Source organism: Mercenaria mercenaria, chromosome 7 (assembly GCF_021730395.1).
Source record: "Mercenaria mercenaria strain notata chromosome 7, MADL_Memer_1, whole genome shotgun sequence".
Classification (NCBI taxonomy): domain Eukaryota; kingdom Metazoa; phylum Mollusca; class Bivalvia; order Venerida; family Veneridae; genus Mercenaria; species Mercenaria mercenaria.
The window spans coordinates 83,491,048-83,513,029 of NC_069367.1; the positions used below are offsets into that span (position 1 = coordinate 83,491,048).

Here is a 21,982-nt window from a genome sequence, read left to right on the forward strand (position 1 = left end):
AAAGGGAGATGTTCATGTCCGGTCCATAACTTTTACATGCATGGTCCAATTTCAAAATAATTTGACACAAATAATAAGCATGGATAGATGATATGTCATGGGCAAAACCAGGTCCCTAGGTTTAAGGTCAAGGTCACACTTAAGAGGCCAAAGGTCACATACAAGAATGACTTTGTCTTGAGCATTTCTTCTTCATGCATGGAGGGATTTTTATGTAAGTTGCCTCAGTTGTATACCCTCATGAGACAGAATGTCATGCCCAAGAACCAGGTCCCTAGGTTTGAATTACTTCTTTTTGTTGTTACTATAAATAGCTTATATTGTAACTTTATTATTACTGGTTGTAGGGAAAAAACAAGACCTCTTTTCTGTAGTACAACATGCATGTTACATCCAATTTTGAGAAGTATTTTAACCTATCTTAAATAAGGCTTTTTGTGTGGACTAAGGATTTTTTCTTTTTAGCTCACCTGTCACATAGTGACAAGGTGAGCTTTTGTGATCACCCTTCGTCCGTCGTCAGTCCGTGCATCCGTCCGTCCGTCAGCAATTTCTTGTCTGCACGATAGTGGTTTCATTTATGATTTTATTTTAACCAAACTTGCACACAGCTTGTATCACCGTAAGATCACGGTTCCTTTCTTGAACTGGCCAGATCCCATTATGGATTATGGCCCCTGAAAGGGCCAAAATTAGCTATTTTGACCTTGTCTGCACAATAGCAGCTTTATTTATGATTTGAATTTTACCAAACTGGCACACAACTTGTATCACCATAAGATCTTGGTTCCTTTCTTGAACTGGCCAGATTCCGTTATGGGTTCTAGAGTTATGGCCCCTGAAAGGGCCAGAATGAGCTATTTTGACCTTGTCTGCACAATAGCAGCTTCATTTATGATTTGATTTTAATCAAACTTGCACACAACTTGTGTCACCATAAGATCTTGGTTCCTTTCTTGAATCGGCCAGATCCCGTAATGGGTTCCAGAGTTATGGCCCCTGAAAGGGCCAAAATTAGATATTTTGACCTTGTCTGCACAATAGCAGCTTTATTTATGATTTGAATTTTACCAAACTGGCACACAACTTGTATCACCATTAGATCTTGGTTCCTTTCTTGAACTGGCCAGATTCCATTATGGGTTCCAGGGTTATGGCCCCTGAAAGGGCCAGAATGAGCTATTTTGACCTTGTCTGCACAATAGCAGCTTCATTTATGATTTGATTTTAAGTAAACTTGCACACAACTTGTATCACCATAAGATCTCGGTTCCTTTCTTGAACTGGCGAGATTCCATTATGGGTTCCAGAGCGATGGCCCCTGAAAGGGCCAGAATTAGCTATTTTGACCTTGTCTGCACAATAGCAGCTTTTCTCCCTTTCTTCAACTGGCCAGATTCCATCTTGGGTTCCTGAGTAATGGCCCATTAAAGGTCCAAAATTGGCTATTTTGGCTTTTGCAGCCATATAGAAACTTCATTTATGGTTTTATTTGATACAAAAAACAACAATAAATCTTGGATTCCATGACAAATCTGATCCAATCAGATGTTCCAGAGTTATTTTATATCTGATTACCTCCCCTGATTGTAATCAAAATGGATTTATATCAGTAAGTACTTACAGGACTTATTTGAAATTTCATTATTGTTATTAGTTGGACTGAGACAATCAGGGTAGATAACTATGGAATGATTTTATGTCAAATTACCTCACTTTATTTCAAGTTAAAATTGTTATATCTCTCCATAACTAATGAAGATACTGATCTGAAATTTCATTTATGTCAACAGATTTATTTGGCAGATCCTTCTTTTGTCTACTTAAAATATTTTTTTTTTAATTACTTCCCCTTTTACATTACTATAAATAGCTTATTTTAGTAACTTTTTTATTATTGGCCGTAGGGAAAACACGAGACCAGTTTTCTGTGGAACAACATGGAAGGTACCTCCAATTTTTAGGTGTATTTTAACATATCTATACCTTGTAAGATTTTTTTTCTTTTTGGTTAAATTCTTTCTCTTTGTTGTTCCTGTCCTTTGGACTTAGATATTTTTTCTGAGGACCTTCTTGTCCTCAAGTGCAATGATAACAGATGAGCGATATAGGTCCATCATGGCCCTCTTGTTTTAAGGTTAACTTCCCTTAGTTGTTATTATAAATAACTTATGCCTGTGACCTTTCTCATGTTGCGGGGGCATCCGTGACACATTTCCAGTTTATTTACTGTCACATGACACAATTTAGGTCCCCAGGTGCTAATCCAGGCACTATTTTAGGCATGAGTGGGCACTTTGGGAGCACCACTGACCTTCCCTAAGCCAGGTGGGTAGTTTTCTCCCATGAAGAATGCTACATTCCAAGCAAGGTTCCAAACCCACATCAGCAGGAGGCAAGTCTGTAACAAGTCAGCCACAGATGTCCCATATCTGTTAGGCTGGTTGAAAGTTGTATCAACAGAAGTGGGTGTGCTGACTTGTTGTGCCCCCCCATGAGTGGTGGGGGCATATAGATTTGCTCTTGTCCATGCATCCGTCCGCCTGTCCGAAGTTCGTGACGCGCCTAGCTCAAAAAGTATTTGACATATATTGATGAAACCTTGCATGAGTCTTTATCGTGATATGAACTTGCGCACCTTCTATTTTTCGTCTGGCTCCGCCCCCTATTTTTAGAGTTATGGCCCCTGAAATAGTCAAAAATGCACATTTTCACCTTGTGACACGCCTAGTTCAAAAAGTATTTGATATAAATTGATGAAACCTTGCATGAGTCTTAATCATGATATGAACTTGCGCACCTTCTATTTTTAACCTGGGTTTCGCCCCCTATTTCTAGAGTTACGGTCCCTGAAATAGTCAAAAATGCACATTTTCACCTTGTGACACGCCTAGAAAGTTTTGTAAAGAATGGTGTGCATGAGTTTGATTTGCGCCCCATTTCGTCTGGTGGCCCTATTTAGATTTGCCCTGTAGTCATGCATCTTGTCCACTTGTGACACGCCTAGCTCAAAAATATTTGACATAGATTCGATGAAACCTTGCATGAGTCTTAATCGTGATATGAACTTGAGCACCTCCTATTTTAATCTGGGTCCACCCCCTATTTTTAGAGTTATGGCCCCTGAAATAGTCAAAAATGCACATTTTCACCTTGTGACACGCCTAGTTCAAAAAGTATTTGATATAAATTGATGAAACCTTGCATGAGTCTTAATCATGATATGAACTTGCGCACCTTCTATTTTTAACCTGGGTCCGCCCCCTATTTCTAGAGTTACGGTCCCTGAAATAGTCAAAAATGCACATTTTCACCTTGTGACACGCCTAGCTCAAAAAGTATTTTGTTTAAATTGATGAAACGTTGCATGAGTTATGAACTTTTGCGCCTCTTATTTTTCGTCTGGCTCTGCCCCCTATTTTTAGAGTTATGGCCCCTGAAATAGTCAAAAATGCACATTTTCACCTTGTGACACGCCTAGCTCAAAAAATATTTGATATAGATTCATGAAACCTTGCATGAGTCTTAATCGTGATATGAACTTGAGCACCTCCTATTTTAATCTGGGTCCACCCCCTATTTCTAGAGCTATGGTCCCTGAAATAGTCAAAAATGCACATTTTCACCTTTTGACACACCTAGCTCAAAAAGTATTTGATATAAATTGATGAAACCTTGCACCAGTCTTTATCATGATATGAACTTGTGCACCTCCTGTTTTTTACCTGGGTCCGCTTCCTATTTTTAAAGTTATGGCCCTTGAAATAGTAAAAAAATTCACATTTTGACCTAATTATGTGCCTCACTCAAAAAGAATTTAATGTAAATTCATGAAACCTTCCTTGAGTCTTAATCATAATGTGACCTTGCACACTTGGCATTCTTCTTGAGAATCTTAGTGTTTATACAGAGTTATGGCCCTTGAAATAGCCAAAATAGTGGATTTTTTGTTTGTGATGCTCATAGCTCAAAAAGTATATGGTATAGAATAATTAATCCTTTTCATACTTTTTTTTTGAGGCTATACCCCATTAAGACTGCAAACATTTGAATTATCTCCCCTTATTTATGACAAATGTACCAGTGGGGGGCACACCTTGTGTCCTACAGACACATTCTAGTTATCTTACACATGCTTTACAGTGCCCCAGGGTGTGGTCAGACCAGTGTTGGCTTGTTCCTTGTCTAAACCAGTAATTCCTAAATCACAAATGTTTAACAACAACCATGGCTGATGGTTGAACAGTTTGAGTAGGCTAGTATGTTGATAATTACATCTTGAAATATAATTCATAATGAGGTTGCTGTTACAGACACAGAATTACTGTGCACATCTCAACATGATGAAGATGTCTTGTTCTTGCATACCAGACGGGGATTTCCAGTATTTTCACCAGTGCTGTAAAACTCCATCTACACCCTGGGGTGTAAGATAACTTTTGCTGTAAATGATGTATCGTAAACTACATATTTGTAGAAGATTTATGTAGTAATTTAAAGTTAATTTCATAAAACTGAATAAAAATCCAATACCTTGATAGTTCCTCTTTGTTCCTTATAGTATTATTTCTGGATTCAAAAAGCATAAGTAAATCAAAAATACATAACGTTACACTGCAAGTGATAAAACAAATCCTGAACTAAACATTGTTATTTGTCTTAGAAACATTATGACGTCTTTCCTGTTTCAAATGTAAATTTCCCGATTTTGTTTAAATATGCTGCTGTAAGTTAAAATGGTTCTAAAAAGAAAGTCATTTGTTTAATTTCATTTTTGAAATTATTTCTTGAATATAGTATGCAAAAAAAAAATTTCTATCCCTGGCTGTAGGTGCAGATGGGAATATCTGGCTCTCGGGTAACTATAGCCTCAACTTACGTAGAATGAAATCGGCAAGAAAACACTGAATTTACTGTCGGAAACGGTACTATCGCTGGAGCTAATAAATAATCTGACTTGATTCAATTATGCCAGCAGTGTGGCAGCCATTTTGTTTTTATCAAAATTCATATCTGAAATATACTAGCAGGATATGGAATATATATCCTGTCTCCATGTGACGTCTGTTGACCAATAGAAATGCAAGAAACTTGTAAAAGGCAAGATAAAATGATTTCTCAGTATTTTAAGTAAATTATGATATTGTTGTGAAGTTATTGACAGTTGTGGGGGGATAAATTTTTTGTGGATATTTTTGTTACGCCAATCTGTAAAATAAAATTCCAATACTTAAATTTTCAAATCAAATTCCAATGCACAACAGACTTTTGTGTTCCATGCATAGTTTTTGTTATATATAATATTCTGAAGAACTTTGCATGAACAGAAACTTCCATGCTTAATACTGTACTTGTTATCAAATTTTTTTAATTATTTTTAGGTGAAGATGGTTATAGAGGTTTCCAAGGTAATCCTGGTCGCAAAGGTGAGCAGGGAGATAATGGTCTACCAGGACTTCCAGGTCTCGAGGGTCGGACGGTGAGAATTTAACTGTGTATTAAAACTTTTGCACACAGATTGAGATTGTGTGGGCTTTTTGATGCTTTTGGAAATAAATGTTATTTGTTTAATACCAATCTGGAGTGGATAGAATAATTTATTTCCAGCTGAGCCCATAACCAGGTGTAATATCTTTCCTAGCATCCAGTCTAGGCACTGAACATTTGTCATAATAAATAAGTGACAACAAGCAGTCAAAGTGTGGTCCCTAGTACTGTGGTCCAGGGTGCTTACCACTGTTCCATTTACTCCCTAGGGCTTTATTGCTTTGTACATGTTGGCCATGTCTGTCTGTTTTAGGTGTCCTACTAGTTGGTCAACAGCAATTTCAAACATGATAGCATGATTTGGCTTATGAAGTAGATGACTACTATTGTTTTTAAGGTCAGTAAGTCAAATGTCAAGGTCACATGAACCTAGAAAACTGTTTTTGCTCATAACTTGAGACTTGACTCAGAATGTTCAGACCCGATAGCATGATTGGCCTTATTAAATAGATGGCTCTGTTGTTTCATGGGTCAAAGGTCAAGGCCACAGGGACCTGAACATTGAAAACATTTCCTGCATGTTAACTTGAGAATTATTTGACCCAGAATTTTGGAGTGTGATAGCCTGATTGGGCTTATGTAGTAGATGACCTCTATTGTTTTTAGCTCACCTGTCACGTAGTGACAGGGTGAGCTTTTGTGATCGCCCTTCATCCGTCGTCCATCCACAATTTCTTGTCTGCACGATAGTGGTTTCATTTATGATTTTATATTAACCAAACTTGCACACAATTTGTATCACCAAAAGATCTTGGTTCCTTTCTTGAACTGGCCAGATCCCATTATGGGTTCTAGAGTTATGGCCCCTGAAAGGGCCAAAATCAGCTATTTTGACCTTGTCTGCACAATAGAAGCTTTATTTTTGATTTGATTTTTACCAAACTTGCACACAACTTGTATCACCACAAGATCTTGGTTCCTATCTTGAACTGGCTAGTTTCCATTATGGGTTCTAGAGTTATGGCCCCTGAAAGGGCCAGAATTAGCTATTTTGACTTTGTCTGCACAATAGCAGCTTCATTTATGATTTTATTTTAACCAAACTTGCACACAACTTGTATCACCATAAGATCTTGGTTCCTTATTAAAACTGGCCAGATATAGCAGCACTGTACGCAAAGCTGGGGTTACAGGAGGTGACAGAGGCTATTCGTACCAGACGCCTGAGGTGGTATGGTCATGTCATTTGTGCATCCTCATGCATCAGCTCGATCTTGAGTATGTCCATACCAAACTCCAAAGGACGTGGGAGACCTAAAAAGACCTGGTTGGAATGTGTCAAGCGGGACTTGAAGGCTTACAACCTTGACAGCTTTGACCCACATGACAGAGAAGCATGGAGACTGGGTGTTTAAACAATCTAGCCACCTGCTGCCTACCCTAGTTACTGGGACACCTGCAGCAGTCGACAAATAAACACAGGATATGATGAATGATGATTCCATCATGGGTTCCAGAGTTATGGCCCCTTAGGTCCTAAATTTGCTATTTTGGCTTTTGCAGCCATATAGAGACTTCATTTATGGTTTGATTTGATACAAACTTCTAAAATATCTTCAACAACAATAAATCTTGGATTCCATGACGAATCTGTCAGATCCAATCATAGGTTCCAGAGTTATTTTATATCTGATTACCTCCCCTGATTGTAATCAAAATGGATTTATATCAGTAAGTACTTATAGGACTTATTTGAAATTTCATTATTGTCATTAGGTGGACTGAGACAATCAGGGTAGATAACTATGGACTGATTTTATATCAAATTACCTCCCTTTATTTCAAATTAAAATGGGTATATCTCCGTAACTAATGAAGATACTGATCTGAAAATTCATTTATGTCAACAGATGGACTTGGACAATCACTGAAGATACATATTGACTGAATTTATGACAAATTACCCCCTTTTATTTTTTATCTAATCCACCTTTGTAGCTTCTAATGAGATTGGTTTGAAACGTTATTTATGTCATCCATGGTAAGAAATAGTCATATTAGATAACTCTTGATTGAACATTTATCGGTATGAATTTTTTACTAATATATTGTTGTATAGGCTTGTACTCTGTATCTTCTACATGCATATACCAGTGCATGATTACCTCCCTTGATTTTAATAAAAATGGATTTATCTCAGTAAATATTTATAGAACTCATTTGAAATTTCATTATTGTCTTTAGTTGGACTGAGGTAATCAGGATAGATAGCTATGGACTGATTTTATGTCAAATTACCTCCCTTTGTTTCAAATTAAAATGGGTGTATCTCGGTAACCAATGAAGATACTGATTTGAAATGTCATTTGTGCCATCAGATGGACTCTGACGATCAGGGTAGATAACTTTTGACTGAATTTATGACAAATTACCTCCCTTTATTTTATGTAAATGAATATATCTCAGCAGCATCTAAAGAGATTGGTTTTAAATGTTATTTAAGTCTTCCAGGGTAAGGAATAGTCATGTTAGTACAAAAATTCAGCATTTGAGCCTAGCACCCTCAAACTTGGTATGGAAATTGGCCCTGACTGGGTCAAAAGGGACTGTTACAAAAAAATGTTTATCCTGATGATATTTAATGTTTATGCCTATGTGCTCTGTGTCAAAACTTGATCATATCATTTTGAGCAATGGTACTCAGGTCAGCAATACAGGGCCATCATGGCCTTCTTGTTTTTGTGACTGCTCAATGTCCGTCGTCCATCGTAAGACGTGTGTTGTCTGTCGTGTGATGTCCGTCAACATTTGCTAAAAAAGTGTTCTTCTTGAAAACCACTGGGCAGAATTACACCAAACTGCACAGAAATGATCTTTTGGTGGCCCCCGTTCAAAGAATTTAATTCCATGCAGAACTCTGGTTGCCATGGCAACTGAAAGGAAACACTTTGAAAATCTTATTGTCCAAAACCGCAAGGCATAGAGCCTTGATACTTGGCATGTGACATCATTTAGTGGTCCTCAATGGAGATTGTTCAGTTGTGCCCCTTTGGGGCATCTCCGCGGGGTCCCAAGTTTTACATAGACTTGTATAAGAAAAAATTTTAAAAATCTTCTTCTCTCAAACCATAAAACCTACGCCTTTGATATTTGGTATGAAGCATTGCCTGCTGGTCCTCTACCAATTTAAGATTGTTCAAATTATTGCCCTGGGGGTCTCAAGTTTTACATATACTTATATAGGAAAAAACTTCAAAAATCTTGTCTGAAACTGCAAGGCCTAGGCTTTTGATATTTGGCATGTAGCATTCCCCAGCGGTCCTCTACCAAAATTATTCAAATTATGCACCTAGGATGAAAAGAGGTCCTGCCCTTGGGGTCTCGAGTTTAACATAGACTTAATTAGGAAAAAAAAAATCTTCTTGTCTGAAAGTTCAAGACCTAGGCCTTTGATATTTGGTATGTAGCATTGTATTGTGGACCTCCCACAAGATTGAAATTAAAAATTATTTCCTAGACTGTTTAATTACATTTACCTGATGACCCCAAGTGATTAGGGGTCATCTGACTGACCTTGACCTACTGACCTACTTTCTTGTTTTTTTAAGATACAGCCTTGAAATTTAGATGACATGCACTATTTCGCACACCGATCCTAAAATTGACTTTCAGTGCTGATGAATGTAACCTAAGACCTACAATCTTAATATTTTAGCATCAGTTTGATATTTGAAACAAGTACTCAGGTGAGCAATGCCGGGTCATCATGACCCTCTTGTTAATTAAGTAAGTAAGCCAAAGTTCAAGGTCACAGGGTCCGGAACCTTAAATATGGTTTCCATTTAATAACTTGAGAACCATTTGACCCAGTATTTTCAAATTTGATAGTACTGTTTGGTTTATAAAGTAGATGACCTCTAGTCATACAACATAGGATCACAGGATTGAAAATTGGACAACCCATCACTGGGGGCATACATTTTTAGCCCACCATCATCAGATGGTGGGCTATTAAAATCACTCTGCGTCCGTCTGTCCGTCATTCCGTCCGTCCATTAACAATTTCTCGTTATCACATCTCCTCAGAAACTTCTGGGGGGATTTTGACCAAACTTTGTCAGAATGATGTATTGGTACCCTAGTTGTGTCCCCCTGAAAATCAGACTGGTTCAACAATTTATGAGTGAGTTATGGCCCTTTGTTTATTTCTATATTTTACATAGATTTATATAGGGAAAAACTTTGAAAACCTTCTTATCCAAAACCATAGAGCCTAGGGCTTTGATATTTGGTTTGAAGCATCATCTAGTGGTCCTCTACCAAGATGATTCAAATTATTTCTCTGGGGTCAAATATGGCCCCGCCCTGGGGGTCACATAGTTTATAATGACTTATATAGGGAAAAACTTTGAATAACCCCTTGTCCAAAACCACAGGGCCTAGGGCTTTGATATTTTGTATGTGACATCATCTTGTGGTCTTCAACTAAGATTATTCATATTATACCCCTAGGGTCAAATATGGCCCCGCCCTGAGGGTCATATGGTTTACATAGACTTATATAAGGAAAAACTTTGAAAATCTTGTCCAAACCACAAAGCCTAAGGCTTTGATACTTGTAATGTTCTCTACCAAATTTGTTCAAATTATCGCCCTAGGGTCAAAAATGGCCCCGCCCCAGGGGTCACATGGTACATATAGACTTATATAGGGAAAAGCTTTTAAAATGTTCTTGTCAATAACTACAACATTCAAATTTGGACCACATGTATATTTTTGAGTGGCAAGATGAACCTTGACATGAGTTGACCTTGATTTTGACCTAGTGACCTACTTTCACATTTCTGTAGCTACAGCCTTCAAATTTGGACCACATGTATATTTTTTAGTGGCAAGATGAATCCCGAAATAAAATTTGACCATGATTTTGACCTAGTGACCTACTTTTACATTTCTCAAGCTACAGCCTTCAAATTTGGACCACTTGCATAGTTTTGTGTACCGAAATGAACTTTGACCTTTACATTGACCTAGTGACCTACTTTCACATTTTTAAGGTACAGGCTTCAAATTTGGACCACATGCATAGTTTTGTATTCCGAAATAGAATTTGACCTTGATTTTGACCTAGTGACCTACTTTTACATTTCTCAAGCTACAGCCTTCAAATTTGGACCACTTGCATAGTTTTGTGTACCAAAATGAACTTTGACCTTAAGATTGACCTAGTGACCTACTTTCACATTTCTGTAGCTACAGGCTTCAAATTTAGACCACATGCATAGGATTGTGTACCGAAACAAACTTTGACCTTGACATTGACCTAGTGACCTACATCCACATTTCTCAAGCTACAGCTTTCGAATTTGGACCACATGCACAGTGTTGTGTACGGAAATAAAATTTGACCTTGAGGTAGTCAGTAAGTCTTGAAATTTGGAACACTCAAAAATGGCACATTGGTGGGCGCCAAGATCACTCTGTGATCTCTTGTTTACAAACACCTCCTGTTAATGTAACATCATGTCTTTTGTTCTGTAATTTGATGTAGTAATGTGAAAATACTTATAATGTAAGCAAGGAAACATCATGAAATGTCAGTTGCTTTATTTTGATCCTTGGAGTTACACACTGGTACATTGTAACTTTTTTCAGTAATGAAAAACAAACTGATACCGTCAAACTTGTCCCTAAAATTCACCATTGGGAAATGAAAAATGCTCTTTTTTGAGCACCTCTAAGTGCAGGGAAATTTGATCAATTTATGCTTAAGAAGAAAAGAGAAGATAGTGGACTTTATAAGCCAGTTTTACAGTAGTGGCCTTTATAAAAAGGTGGTCTTTAGTACAGGTTTGACTTTTCACAAGGTTTTCATGAATAGTCCATTACAATGAAGTAATTAAATTGAATTTGCTCAATTATCTGACCTATGTTAGGGTACACCAGGAGAATTTGGAAGTGATGGACTCCCGGGTCCACCAGGAGACGATGGTATAGTTATTATTCCACCAGGAAGGATCGGGGAAAAGGGAGAAACTGGAAATCCAGGTGAAATTGGAGTGGATGGTCTACGTGGTCCCCAGGGTTTACCTGGACCCAGAGGAGACTTTGGTCCACCAGGACCTGAAGGTCTCAAAGTAAGTTTTTTTTTTCTTAAGCTTAACTTATCAGAATGGAGAATATTTTCATAATTTCACAGATCTGGTAGAGTTTTTAATCAAATTATAGATTATAGATTTAATGTATAGGGTTAATAGGGTTATTTTTGTGTCCACCAAAAGATTGCATATTTAAAAAGTATTTGACCTATTGTCGTTAAACCTTTTAGGAATGTTATTCAGTATGTGAAGTTGTGCACCCAGAGTTATGGTTGGGATTTCACTTAGCCTGACTAGAGTTATGGCTCTTGATTTAGTCAAAATTATGCTTAAAGGTCATAAAAGTTTCTCCCTACTGCAGGAACTCCTCTGCTGTCTTTGACCTCCCCTTACAAAAAATGTCTTTATGCATATTCGGGGGGCATATACTGTGAAATCATTTGAATTCACTGGCATGAAATTTAGCGCAAACGGCAAAAAAGACAGTTTCACGCGGGCTTAAGTTCGCGCTTTTTCAGTTTAAGATTTTTAAAAAAAATCTTTTTTCAGAAATTGCCAGCATCGCACGTGTCACTGTCATTTACCGCCTGTCAATAAAATCGGCCTGTTTATTTTGATAAAAAAATGTGACAGTCGAACTGATAATTGTTGTTAACTGACATTATGGTTGGTTAAGTGGCCGTTTATGACCTTGATAAAAAACAACAACAAATAATATGACAGTCCAACTGATTATTGTCGTTAACTGACACTATGGTTTGGTTAAGTGTGAAAGAGTATCAAAGGATCGATTAAGATAAAAGGTGTTTGAAGTCTTAATTACTATGAATGACGTTTTTCCAGTTACCCTAAAACAACAATGGCAGGTATGAATAATTACGAAACTGCGCCGTTACATTCAATAACGCGGTGTGACAAACTTGAAATTTGACGTGTTGACGACGAATGAATTTATACACATATGAATTCTAATACTTATATAGTTTTCTGTCAAGGATTAAATGATAAATATTTCGTAACATTTGCAAGACGATAACAACAATATAAAACTATCGTAAGTAACTGAAGCGTCCGTAAAGAATAACCAATTAACCAATTAAAATAAATAATTTAATCAGATTTCATAATCCATTTGATAAACAAATAAATTCCTATCAAGACAAACTTTAATTAAATGCTGATAAACTGTGACGTTCTGAGAAAATTTGAAATACATGGGTCTCATAACATACCTAGATTTCGGACAAGAAATCAATTTGGATAACTTTACACAATAATGGTTAAATAATAGCGCGGTCTTAAATTCGCGCATCGTTCCTAGCGCGAAATACGCGAAAATTCGTCCTGCGCAAACAAAAAATGATTTCACAGTAGTCGCCACCTTGTCCATCTGTCCATCACACATCTTGTCCAGAGCATAACTCAAAAGTATTGAAGATATTGAAGTTGTAACTTCACACAGTGATAGAGCTCATTGAGGAAGTGCAAATATAAGGAACTATAACTCTGGATGGTCCCATTTTTTAATTATCTCCCTTCTTGTTAAAACCTTGTCTGGACCTAAGTCCAAAAGTATGATAGGGATTGACTTGATACTTTACATATTGATAGAGGTCAGTGAGAGGAAGTGCAGTGTCAGAGAACCATAACTCTAGCTGACCCATGTTTTTAATCATCTCCCCTTATGTGAAAAAAGTTTTTCCGGAGCATAATTTGAAAACTATAAGAAGAAATCATTTGATACTTCACGTAAGTATAGAGGTTGTTGAATGAAAGTGCAGTAACCAGGACCTATAACTCTAGCTGACCTCCTTTTTGAATTATCTCCCTTTATGTAACAAGCTTGTCCAGAGCGCAAGTCCAAAAGTATGAAAGGGATTGGCTTGATACTTTACATATAGATATACAGGTCAGTTAGAGGAGGTACAGTGTCAAAGAACCCTAACTCTAGCTGACCCTGTTCTTGTATTATCTCCCCTTATGTAAAAAAAATTGTCTAGAGCATAACTTAAAAATTACATTAGTGATTAACTTAATACTTTACATATTAATAGAAGTCAGTTAGAGAAAGAGTGCAGTGTCAAAGAACAATAACTCTAGCTTACCCTGTTTTTGTATTATCTCCCCTTATGTAAAAACAATTGTCCAAAGCATATCTTAAAAATTATATTAGTGATTAACTTAATACTTTACATATTAATAGAAATCAGTTAGAGAAAGAGTGCAGTGTCAAAGAACAATAACTCTAGCTTACCCTGTTTTTGTATTATCTCCCCTTATGTAAAAACAATTGTCCAGAGCATATCTTAAAAATTATATTAGTGATTAACTTAATACTTTACATATTAATAGAAATCAGTGAGAGAAAGAGTGCAGTGTCAAAGAATAACTCTAGCTTACCCTGTTTTTGAATGATCTCCCTCTACGTATGAAAACTTTTATAACTTTGTGTATGTCACCTGTAAAAAAAAGTACATGTACATAAAAAACAAGTACATACATATAATTCTTTTTGAAGAAACTGATTAGAACAATTTTAAGAAGGAAGTCATTCTGGTACATATAAAGCATAAAATAGATTTCTGAAATAAAAGCATAAAACGAAATATTGTTGCAGGGTAAACCGGGTGTACCAGGACTTGATGGTCTGGATGGAATACCTGGTGTTCGAGGTACACCTGGATATAAGGGTATGATGGGAGATTTTACTGATGGTGAACCGGGACGCACAGGACCTAAAGGGTTTGATGGATTTAATGGAACACCAGGAAGTAAAGGACAGAGAGGTATGATATACATTTGAACTTCGTTTGCTCAAACTCTGAAAATTCATACAGCACCCTTCCTTCTAACTCTGATAATTCATACAGCACCCTTCCTTCTAACTCTGATAATTCATACAGCACCCTTTGCTCAAACTCTGATAATTCATACAGCACCCTTTGCTCAAACTCTGATAATTCATACAGCACCCTGTGCTCAAACTCTGATAATTCATACAGCACCCTGTGCTCAAAGTCTGATAATTCATTCAGCACCCTTTGCTCAAACTCTGATAATTCATACAGCACCCTGTGCTCAAAGTCTGATAATTCATACAGCACCCTGTGCTCAAACTCTGATAATTCATACAGCACTCTTTGCTCAAACTCTGATAATTCATACAGCACCCTTTGCTCAAACTCTGATAATTCATACAGCACCTTTTGCTCAAACTCTGATAATTCATACAGCACCCTTTGCTCAAACTCTGATAATTCATACAGCACCTTTTGCTCAAACTCTGATAATTCATACAGCACCCTTTTCTCAAACTCTGATAATTCATTCAGCACTCTTTGCTCAAACTCTGATAATTCATACAGCACCCTGTGCTCAAACTCTGATAATTCATACAGCACCCTTTGCTCAAACTCTGATAATTCATAATGCACCCTTCACTTGAACTCTGATAATTCATTCAGCACTCTTTGCTCAAACTCTGATAATTCATACAGCACTCTTTGCTCAAACTATGATAATTCATAATGCACCCTTCACTTGAACTCTGATAATTCATACAACACCCTACCCTTGAACTCTGATAATTCATTCAGCACTCTTTGTTCAAACTATGATAATTCATTATGCACCCTTCACTTGAACTCATCCTCAGGTCTTTCTTTAACTATTATAAAGAAGTCAATTCGACCAACGTCTTCTATACTTTTAGCGATGCCGACATCAAAGCTTTATAACACTTGTGTATTATCAAAGTTAAGTAATGGCTTTACTTCAAACTCGCGAAGTCAGACATGTGATAAAGTATTTTTATTGTTTGTTAGGATTTAATTTTAAGAATTAATGCTACTCTGAAGATTTGTTTTAAGGCAGTGAAGAATGTTACACATTTTGTGGATTTGTTTAATATTTTGTGTTCCGAACTCTTTAACCCTTAGGATGCTTATTTAAGAAGATTTGTAAATGTTACAGTTTTCTACCTGTTTTAGGCGAGAAGGGTTCCCCAGCACCTGATGTGGATTTTGAGCCAATCAGAGGGGATAGAGGTGAACCAGGTCCCCCTGGACTACGGGGTATGGATGGTCTTCCTGGACTGATGGGTAAGAATTTAATCAGTTACCTTCATATCATGGTAACAGCAATTTCTTGATTCTGTCAAGATTGGGTTTTGAGTTGTTTCCGACCTTACATTCTGACCACAAATTAGAACAAGTTTTTCCAAAGTCTGAATTGAAAATCATATCCGAGTTAAGGATTTTCTCTGTACTTTGATGAAAATATTTCTGATATTCCAGTAAAAACATGGTCAATAAGACTTCAGGTAATTGGTGTCTCATTCTGGATTCATATCCATGTCAACACTTCGACAGTGCCTAGCAACAGCAAATCCAGTCTTCCACCCACTTAATAGAGAGATTGCAGAACTATTTATTATGGGATCATGAGTTTAATCCCCAGGTGAGGCATGTGCCCTCTGTGATGATTTGATAGAAGACATTGAGTCTGAAATCGTACAAATTCCACCTCTTATTCATGTGGAGAAGCTGGCAGTTACTTGTGGAGGACAGGTTGTTACTGGTACAAAAATCCAGGAACACTGGTTAGTTTGTCTACTTGATATTACATAAAAGAAAAACACTTCTGAAAATATAGCCCTTAAACCAAAACAAACAAATTTCAAATTTCAGGTATGAAAGGGTCACCTGGATTTCCTGGAGAGCCTGGTAGAGAAGGGGAGCCTGGAGTTCTTGGTGAAGATGGCAGAAATGGTGTGCCTGGTTTTAGGGGCCAGGATGGAGCCAAGGGTTACCCTGGGTTGCCTGGAGATGCTGGACCCAATGGCAGACCTGGAGAGCCAGGTAGACCCGGACCTGACGGATTCCCAGGCACAAGAGGACCTAAGGTACTTGTTATATTTGAGGGTGCAGTTTGAAACCTAATTTAGACATAGTCATTTAATATTGCCTCACTATGCTAACCTTTTAATGTATACTTTATGAAAATAGAATACAAAACCCTGTAAGTTTTCTTAGTGTATTACCAGATGGATTAGATAGATTTTGCAAACAAAGATTGTCCTATACAGGATAGCTGTATATTTTAAGAAGGTACTAGGAATGTTTTTATCTACTGTTTTAGTTTAAGGCCATATTAGAATCGAAATAATTTATAGCAAGAATGTTTTAACACTATTTATACACTCAGGCGGAAATACGTCGTACAAATAATTTCACTCGGGCTGTGCCCTCGTGAAATTATTGAGCCCAACAAACAACCACACATCGTGCATAAATAGTGTTAAAACACTGTTTTGCTATAAATTATTTCTTAATTAGAATGTTGATTTTATGAGGGAGTTACTTGGTAGCTGTCCAAATTCTGGATTTAGTCATATTTGACATTCTGATTGTAGCAATTGTGCTGGAGTTTAGACTCCGGCATGTGCCTGGTTGTTTTCTACCCAAATTTTGAAGTTTGTAAATGCAAATGTTGCATAAAATTTGCTTTTTCTTAGGAACTTAAACATAAACCATCCAAGAAAGCTTAGAACAAATGTTACATTAGAACATTGATAGAATTTTGGTGCAGAGATTTCTGAACAAGATCATAAGAAACAGGATGTTTTTACACAAGATGTGTGTTGTGAACCGGTATCAAAGATTGTGAATGTACAGATAGCCTTAGAATTGGAAGCAGTTGGCATTGAAGACCGCCACTTTACAATTTAAATATTTTCAGTGAATACCTTGTTGAATAATTAGTGGTACTGCCCAAATTGTATGATGGACTGGTCCATTTTGGAAATTTAGCAGGATAAAGGTTAAATACAGGTTTAATAGTATAAATGTATGTAAGCTCAACTGCATGTTGTGGCTTTGATAACTTTAGGGTATGGTGGGAGAGCCAGGAAGATTCTTTGGACAGCTGTTGCCTGGCCCTCGTGGAGAATCAGGGCGCCCAGGATTTAGGGGACTTGATGGTGTACCAGGAGGCCCAGGAACAGATGGATTACCAGGACGACCAGGACCTAAAGGAATGGAAGGTGTGTTGTAGATTTTCGTTTTAGGAAGTCTGCTTCATTTGAGAAAATTTTCTTATAATATTATTTTATATAAAAATAAGATTGGAACAATGTTAGAACAGAAATTCTTTACTTGTTTTATTTGCCCTTTATTAAGGTGTTAGATAAATAAAGTTGTTTTTTTTTCAAAAACAGAAGCAACTATCTACAGAACAGTTAAAAAAAAAATTGAAATTTTTAGGTGACTATGGCCGAGATGGACGTCCTGGCTTGCCGGGACGAAAGGGAGAACCTGGAGATTTCTTTCAAGGACCGCCTGGGTACAAAGGGGAACCAGGGGCTCCAGGAGAACCAGGTCTTAATGGTCTAAATGGTATCCGTGGAAATGATGGCCTTCCAGGATTTCCAGGGTCGAAGGGTATGGCAGGTGATAACGGTTTTAGGGGCGCCGATGGACGAGATGGAGAACCGGGCTTGAACGGGGCAAGTGGTCCAAAAGGTTACCCAGGATTTGGTGGAAACCCAGGTAATAAACAAACTTTTGTCTCCCATATTGTTTAATTTGGTAAATATGTGGAAGGTGCAAACTGAAACTATGGATTTGGAATTTAAAGTCTTAAAAGAATATGCTGACCACATTTAGATGTTACAATCCTCAGTATACCCCCTCTACAATGTCTAGGACTACTGTTTCGGTTAAACTTAAGCAAATTACAATGTATTGATGTTAAATTAATCTCTTTATAATAACTGTATGTTTCTAAAAAGCTTTTTATTAGCTCACCGTCGTCTGTCTGTCTGTCTGTCAGCATTTAGCTTGTGTATGCAATAGAGGCTGTATTTTTCGATTGATCTTCGTGAAATTTTGTCAGAGTGAATACCTTGATAAAATCTAGGCCGAGTTCGAAAATGGGTCATCTCAGGTCAAAAACTAGGTCAAATCAAAGAAAAACCTTGTGTATGCGATAGAGGCTGTATTTTTCATTTAATCTTCATGAATATTGGTCAGAATGATAACTTTGATGAAATCTAGGCCGAGTTCAAAAATGGGTCATCTGGGGTCAAAAACTAGGTCACTAGGTCAAATCAAAGAAAAACCTTGTGTATGCGATAGAGGCGGTATTTTTCAATTAATCTTCATGAATATTGGTCAGAATGATAACCTTGATGAAATCTAAGCCGAGTTCAAAAATGGGTCATCTCGGGTCAAAAACTAGGTCACTAGGTCAAATCAAAGAAAAACCTTGTGTATGCGATAGAGGCTGTATTTTTCTATTCTTCTTCATGAATGTTGGTCAGAATGATAACCTTGATGAAATCTAGGCCGAATTCGAAAATGGGTCATCTCGGGTCAAAAACTAGGTCACTAGGTCAAATCAAAGAAAAACCTTGTGTATGCGATAGAGGCTGTATTTTTCAATTGATCTTCATGAATTTTGGTCAGAATGATTGCCTTGATGAAATCTAGGCCGAGTTCGAAAATGGGTCATCTCGGGTCAAAAACTAGGTCACTAGGTCAAATCAAAGAAAAACCTTGTGTATGCGATAGAGGCGGTATTTTTCAATTGATCTTCATGAATTTTGGTCAGAATGATTACCTTGATGAAATCTAGGCCGAGTTCGAAAATGGGTCATCTGGGGTCAAAAACTAGGTCACTAGGTCATATCACGTAAAAACCTTGTGTATGCGATTGAGGCTGTATTTTTCAATTGATCTTCATGAATTTTGGTCAGAATGATTGCCTTGATGAAATTTAGATCAAGTTCGAAAATGGGTCATCTGGGGTCAAAAACTAGGTCACTAGGTCAAATCAAAGAAAAACCTTGTGTATGCAATAGAGGCTGTATTTTTCAACTGATCTTCATGAAATGTAGCCAGAATGATTACCTTGATAAAATCTAGGCTGATTTCGAAAATGGGTCATCTGGGGTCAAAAACTAGGTCACTAGGTCAAATCGAAGAAAAACATTGTGTATGCAATAGAGGATGTATTTTTCAATTGATCTTCATGAAATTTGGTCAGAGTGATTGCCTTGATGAAAACTAGGTCGGTTTTGAATATGGGTTATCTGAGGTCAAAAACTAGGTCACTAGGTCAAATTAAAGAAAAATCTTGTGTATGCGATAGAGACTGTTTTTTTTTCAGTTGATATTTATGAAATTTGGTCAGGTTGATTGCTTCAATGAAATCTAGGTCGAATTTGAATATGGGTCATCTGAGGTCAAAAACTAGGTCACTTGGTCAAATCAAAGAAAAAACTTCTGTATGTGATAGAGGCTGTATTTTTCAGTTGATCTTCATGAATTTTGGTCAGAATGATTGCCTTGATAAAATCTAGGTCGAGTTTGAACATGGGTCATCTAGGGTCAAAAACTAGGTCATATCTAAGAAAATGCTTGTTTTATCGCAAGAGACCAATTTTTTGGTCCAATCTTAATGAAAATTGGTCAGAATATTTGTTTCCATGAAATCACTAGGTCAAACATGTTTTACACTGTTATGGAGTGTTTCTTAGGTGAGCGACCTAGGGCCATCTTGGCCCTCTTGTATTAGCTCACCGTCGTCTGTCTGTCTGTCAGCATTTAGCTTGTGTATGCAATAGAGGCTGTATTTTTCGATTGATCTTCGTGAAATTTTGTCAGAGTGAATACCTTGATAAAATCTAGGCCAAGTTCGAAAATGGGTCATCTGGGGTGAAAAACTAGGTCACTAGGTCAAATCAAAGAAAAACCTTGTGTATGTGATAGAGGCTGTATTTTTCAATTGATATTAAAGAATTTTGGTCAGAATGATAACCTTGATGAAATCTAGGCCAAGTTCGAAAATGGCTCATTTGGGGTCAAAAACTAGGTCACTAGTTCAAATCAAAGAAAAACCTTGTGTATGCGATAGAGGCTGTATTTTTCAACTGATCTTCATGAAATTTTGTCGGAATGATAACCTTGATGAAATCTAGGCCAAGTTCGAAAATGGATCATCTTGGGTCAAAAACTAGGTCACTAGGTCAAATCAAAGAAATACCTTGTGTATGCGATGGAGACTGTATTTTTCAATTTGGTCAGAATGATTGCCTTGACGAAATCTAGGTCGAGTTTGAATATGGGTCATCTGGGGTCAAAAAGTAGGTCACTTGGTCAAATCAAAGAAAAACATTGTGTATGCGATAGAGACTGTATTTTTCAATTGAGCTTCATGAAATTTGGTCAGAATGATTGCCTTGATAAAATCTAGGTCAAATTTGAATATAGGTTATCTGGGGTCAACTAGGTCATATCTAAGAAAATACTTGTTTAAACTCAAGAGACCACATTTTTGGTCCAATCTTAATGAAAATTGGCCAGAATATTTGTTTCCATGAAATCACTAGGTCAAACATTTTTACACTGTTATGGTGTGTTTCTCAGGTGAGAGACCTAGGGCCTTCTTGGCCCTCTTGTTTTATTAACTTCTGTCTCTTTTGATGGATGTTCATAAGATTCTGGTTATGCAAGGTAGAGTTTCTGCTTAGCTTGGCATAAATAAATGGTTGAAAACTTTTCAGTTACATAACTGTAATTCTGTAGTATTTTAAAACCATTTAATTGCATGGTTATAGAATTTTGTTGTTTTGGTCGAAAAAGCAGTTTCGTGGATACATGGAATTCAAGTTTTGATAAGAAAATGAATGTGAAATTTCTTGTTCACTGGAATTCAGTTTGGAATTAATTGATTGACTTAACTGTGAAATCCCAGAAAAATTAGTCTCCCATGGATAGAAATGATTTTACAATACATCAGAACATTCATATGATTCTCTTTTTTTTTATTGAAATAAATATATAATGTCAAAGCAACTCCTTTCAATATTTGTAGGTTTGAAGGGATCACCGGGTGAGATGGGCCGACCAGGAACGCCGGGTCCAAAAGGTATAGATGGTATCAACGGGGAACCAGGAGGAAGAGGTGGGCAGTTTAAGAATTATTTTTCTTACTTTATTTCTGAAGATTACTGCTAAACATGGATTTCCTTGATGAATTCGTGATATATAGAGGATATTACGAGTGTCTTTTTATATTGAATTTATTAAACGAGTTGAATAAAATAACAAAATGTGAGGCTCTGCTGAGCATTTTATCAATTTTATTCAAGGAGTTTAATAAATTCAATGTGGAAAGTCACAAATGTAATATTCGTTTTATCACATGTAAGCTTTTCCAGCCGAAACATAAAACATTCTACTTTCTTTAACTATTATAAACAAGTCAATTTGACCAACGTCTCCGATACTTTAAACAACATTGACGTCAAAGCTTTATTACACTAGTGTATTATCAAATTTATGTAATGGCTTTATTATACTCCTGCGACTTCAAACATGTGATAATATTATTAA

General features: G+C 36.9%; 1 protein-coding gene across 2 annotated transcripts in view; it reads left to right on the plus strand.

Annotated features, from left to right (window-relative positions):
* The window catches only part of LOC123553762 (collagen alpha-2(IV) chain-like), a 72,203-nt gene that overhangs the window by 21,175 nt on the left and 29,046 nt on the right, over positions 1-21,982 (plus strand). For both annotated transcript variants that reach the window (XM_045343382.2, XM_045343383.2), the window contains exons 15-22: positions 5,382-5,479; positions 11,424-11,624; positions 14,203-14,371; positions 15,575-15,685; positions 16,274-16,488; positions 17,475-17,628; positions 17,849-18,133; positions 21,462-21,551. In XM_045343382.2, the coding sequence (XP_045199317.1) occupies positions 5,382-5,479; positions 11,424-11,624; positions 14,203-14,371; positions 15,575-15,685; positions 16,274-16,488; positions 17,475-17,628; positions 17,849-18,133; positions 21,462-21,551 (1,323 nt within the window). The remainder of the gene's footprint in view (positions 1-5,381; positions 5,480-11,423; positions 11,625-14,202; positions 14,372-15,574; positions 15,686-16,273; positions 16,489-17,474; positions 17,629-17,848; positions 18,134-21,461; positions 21,552-21,982) is intronic.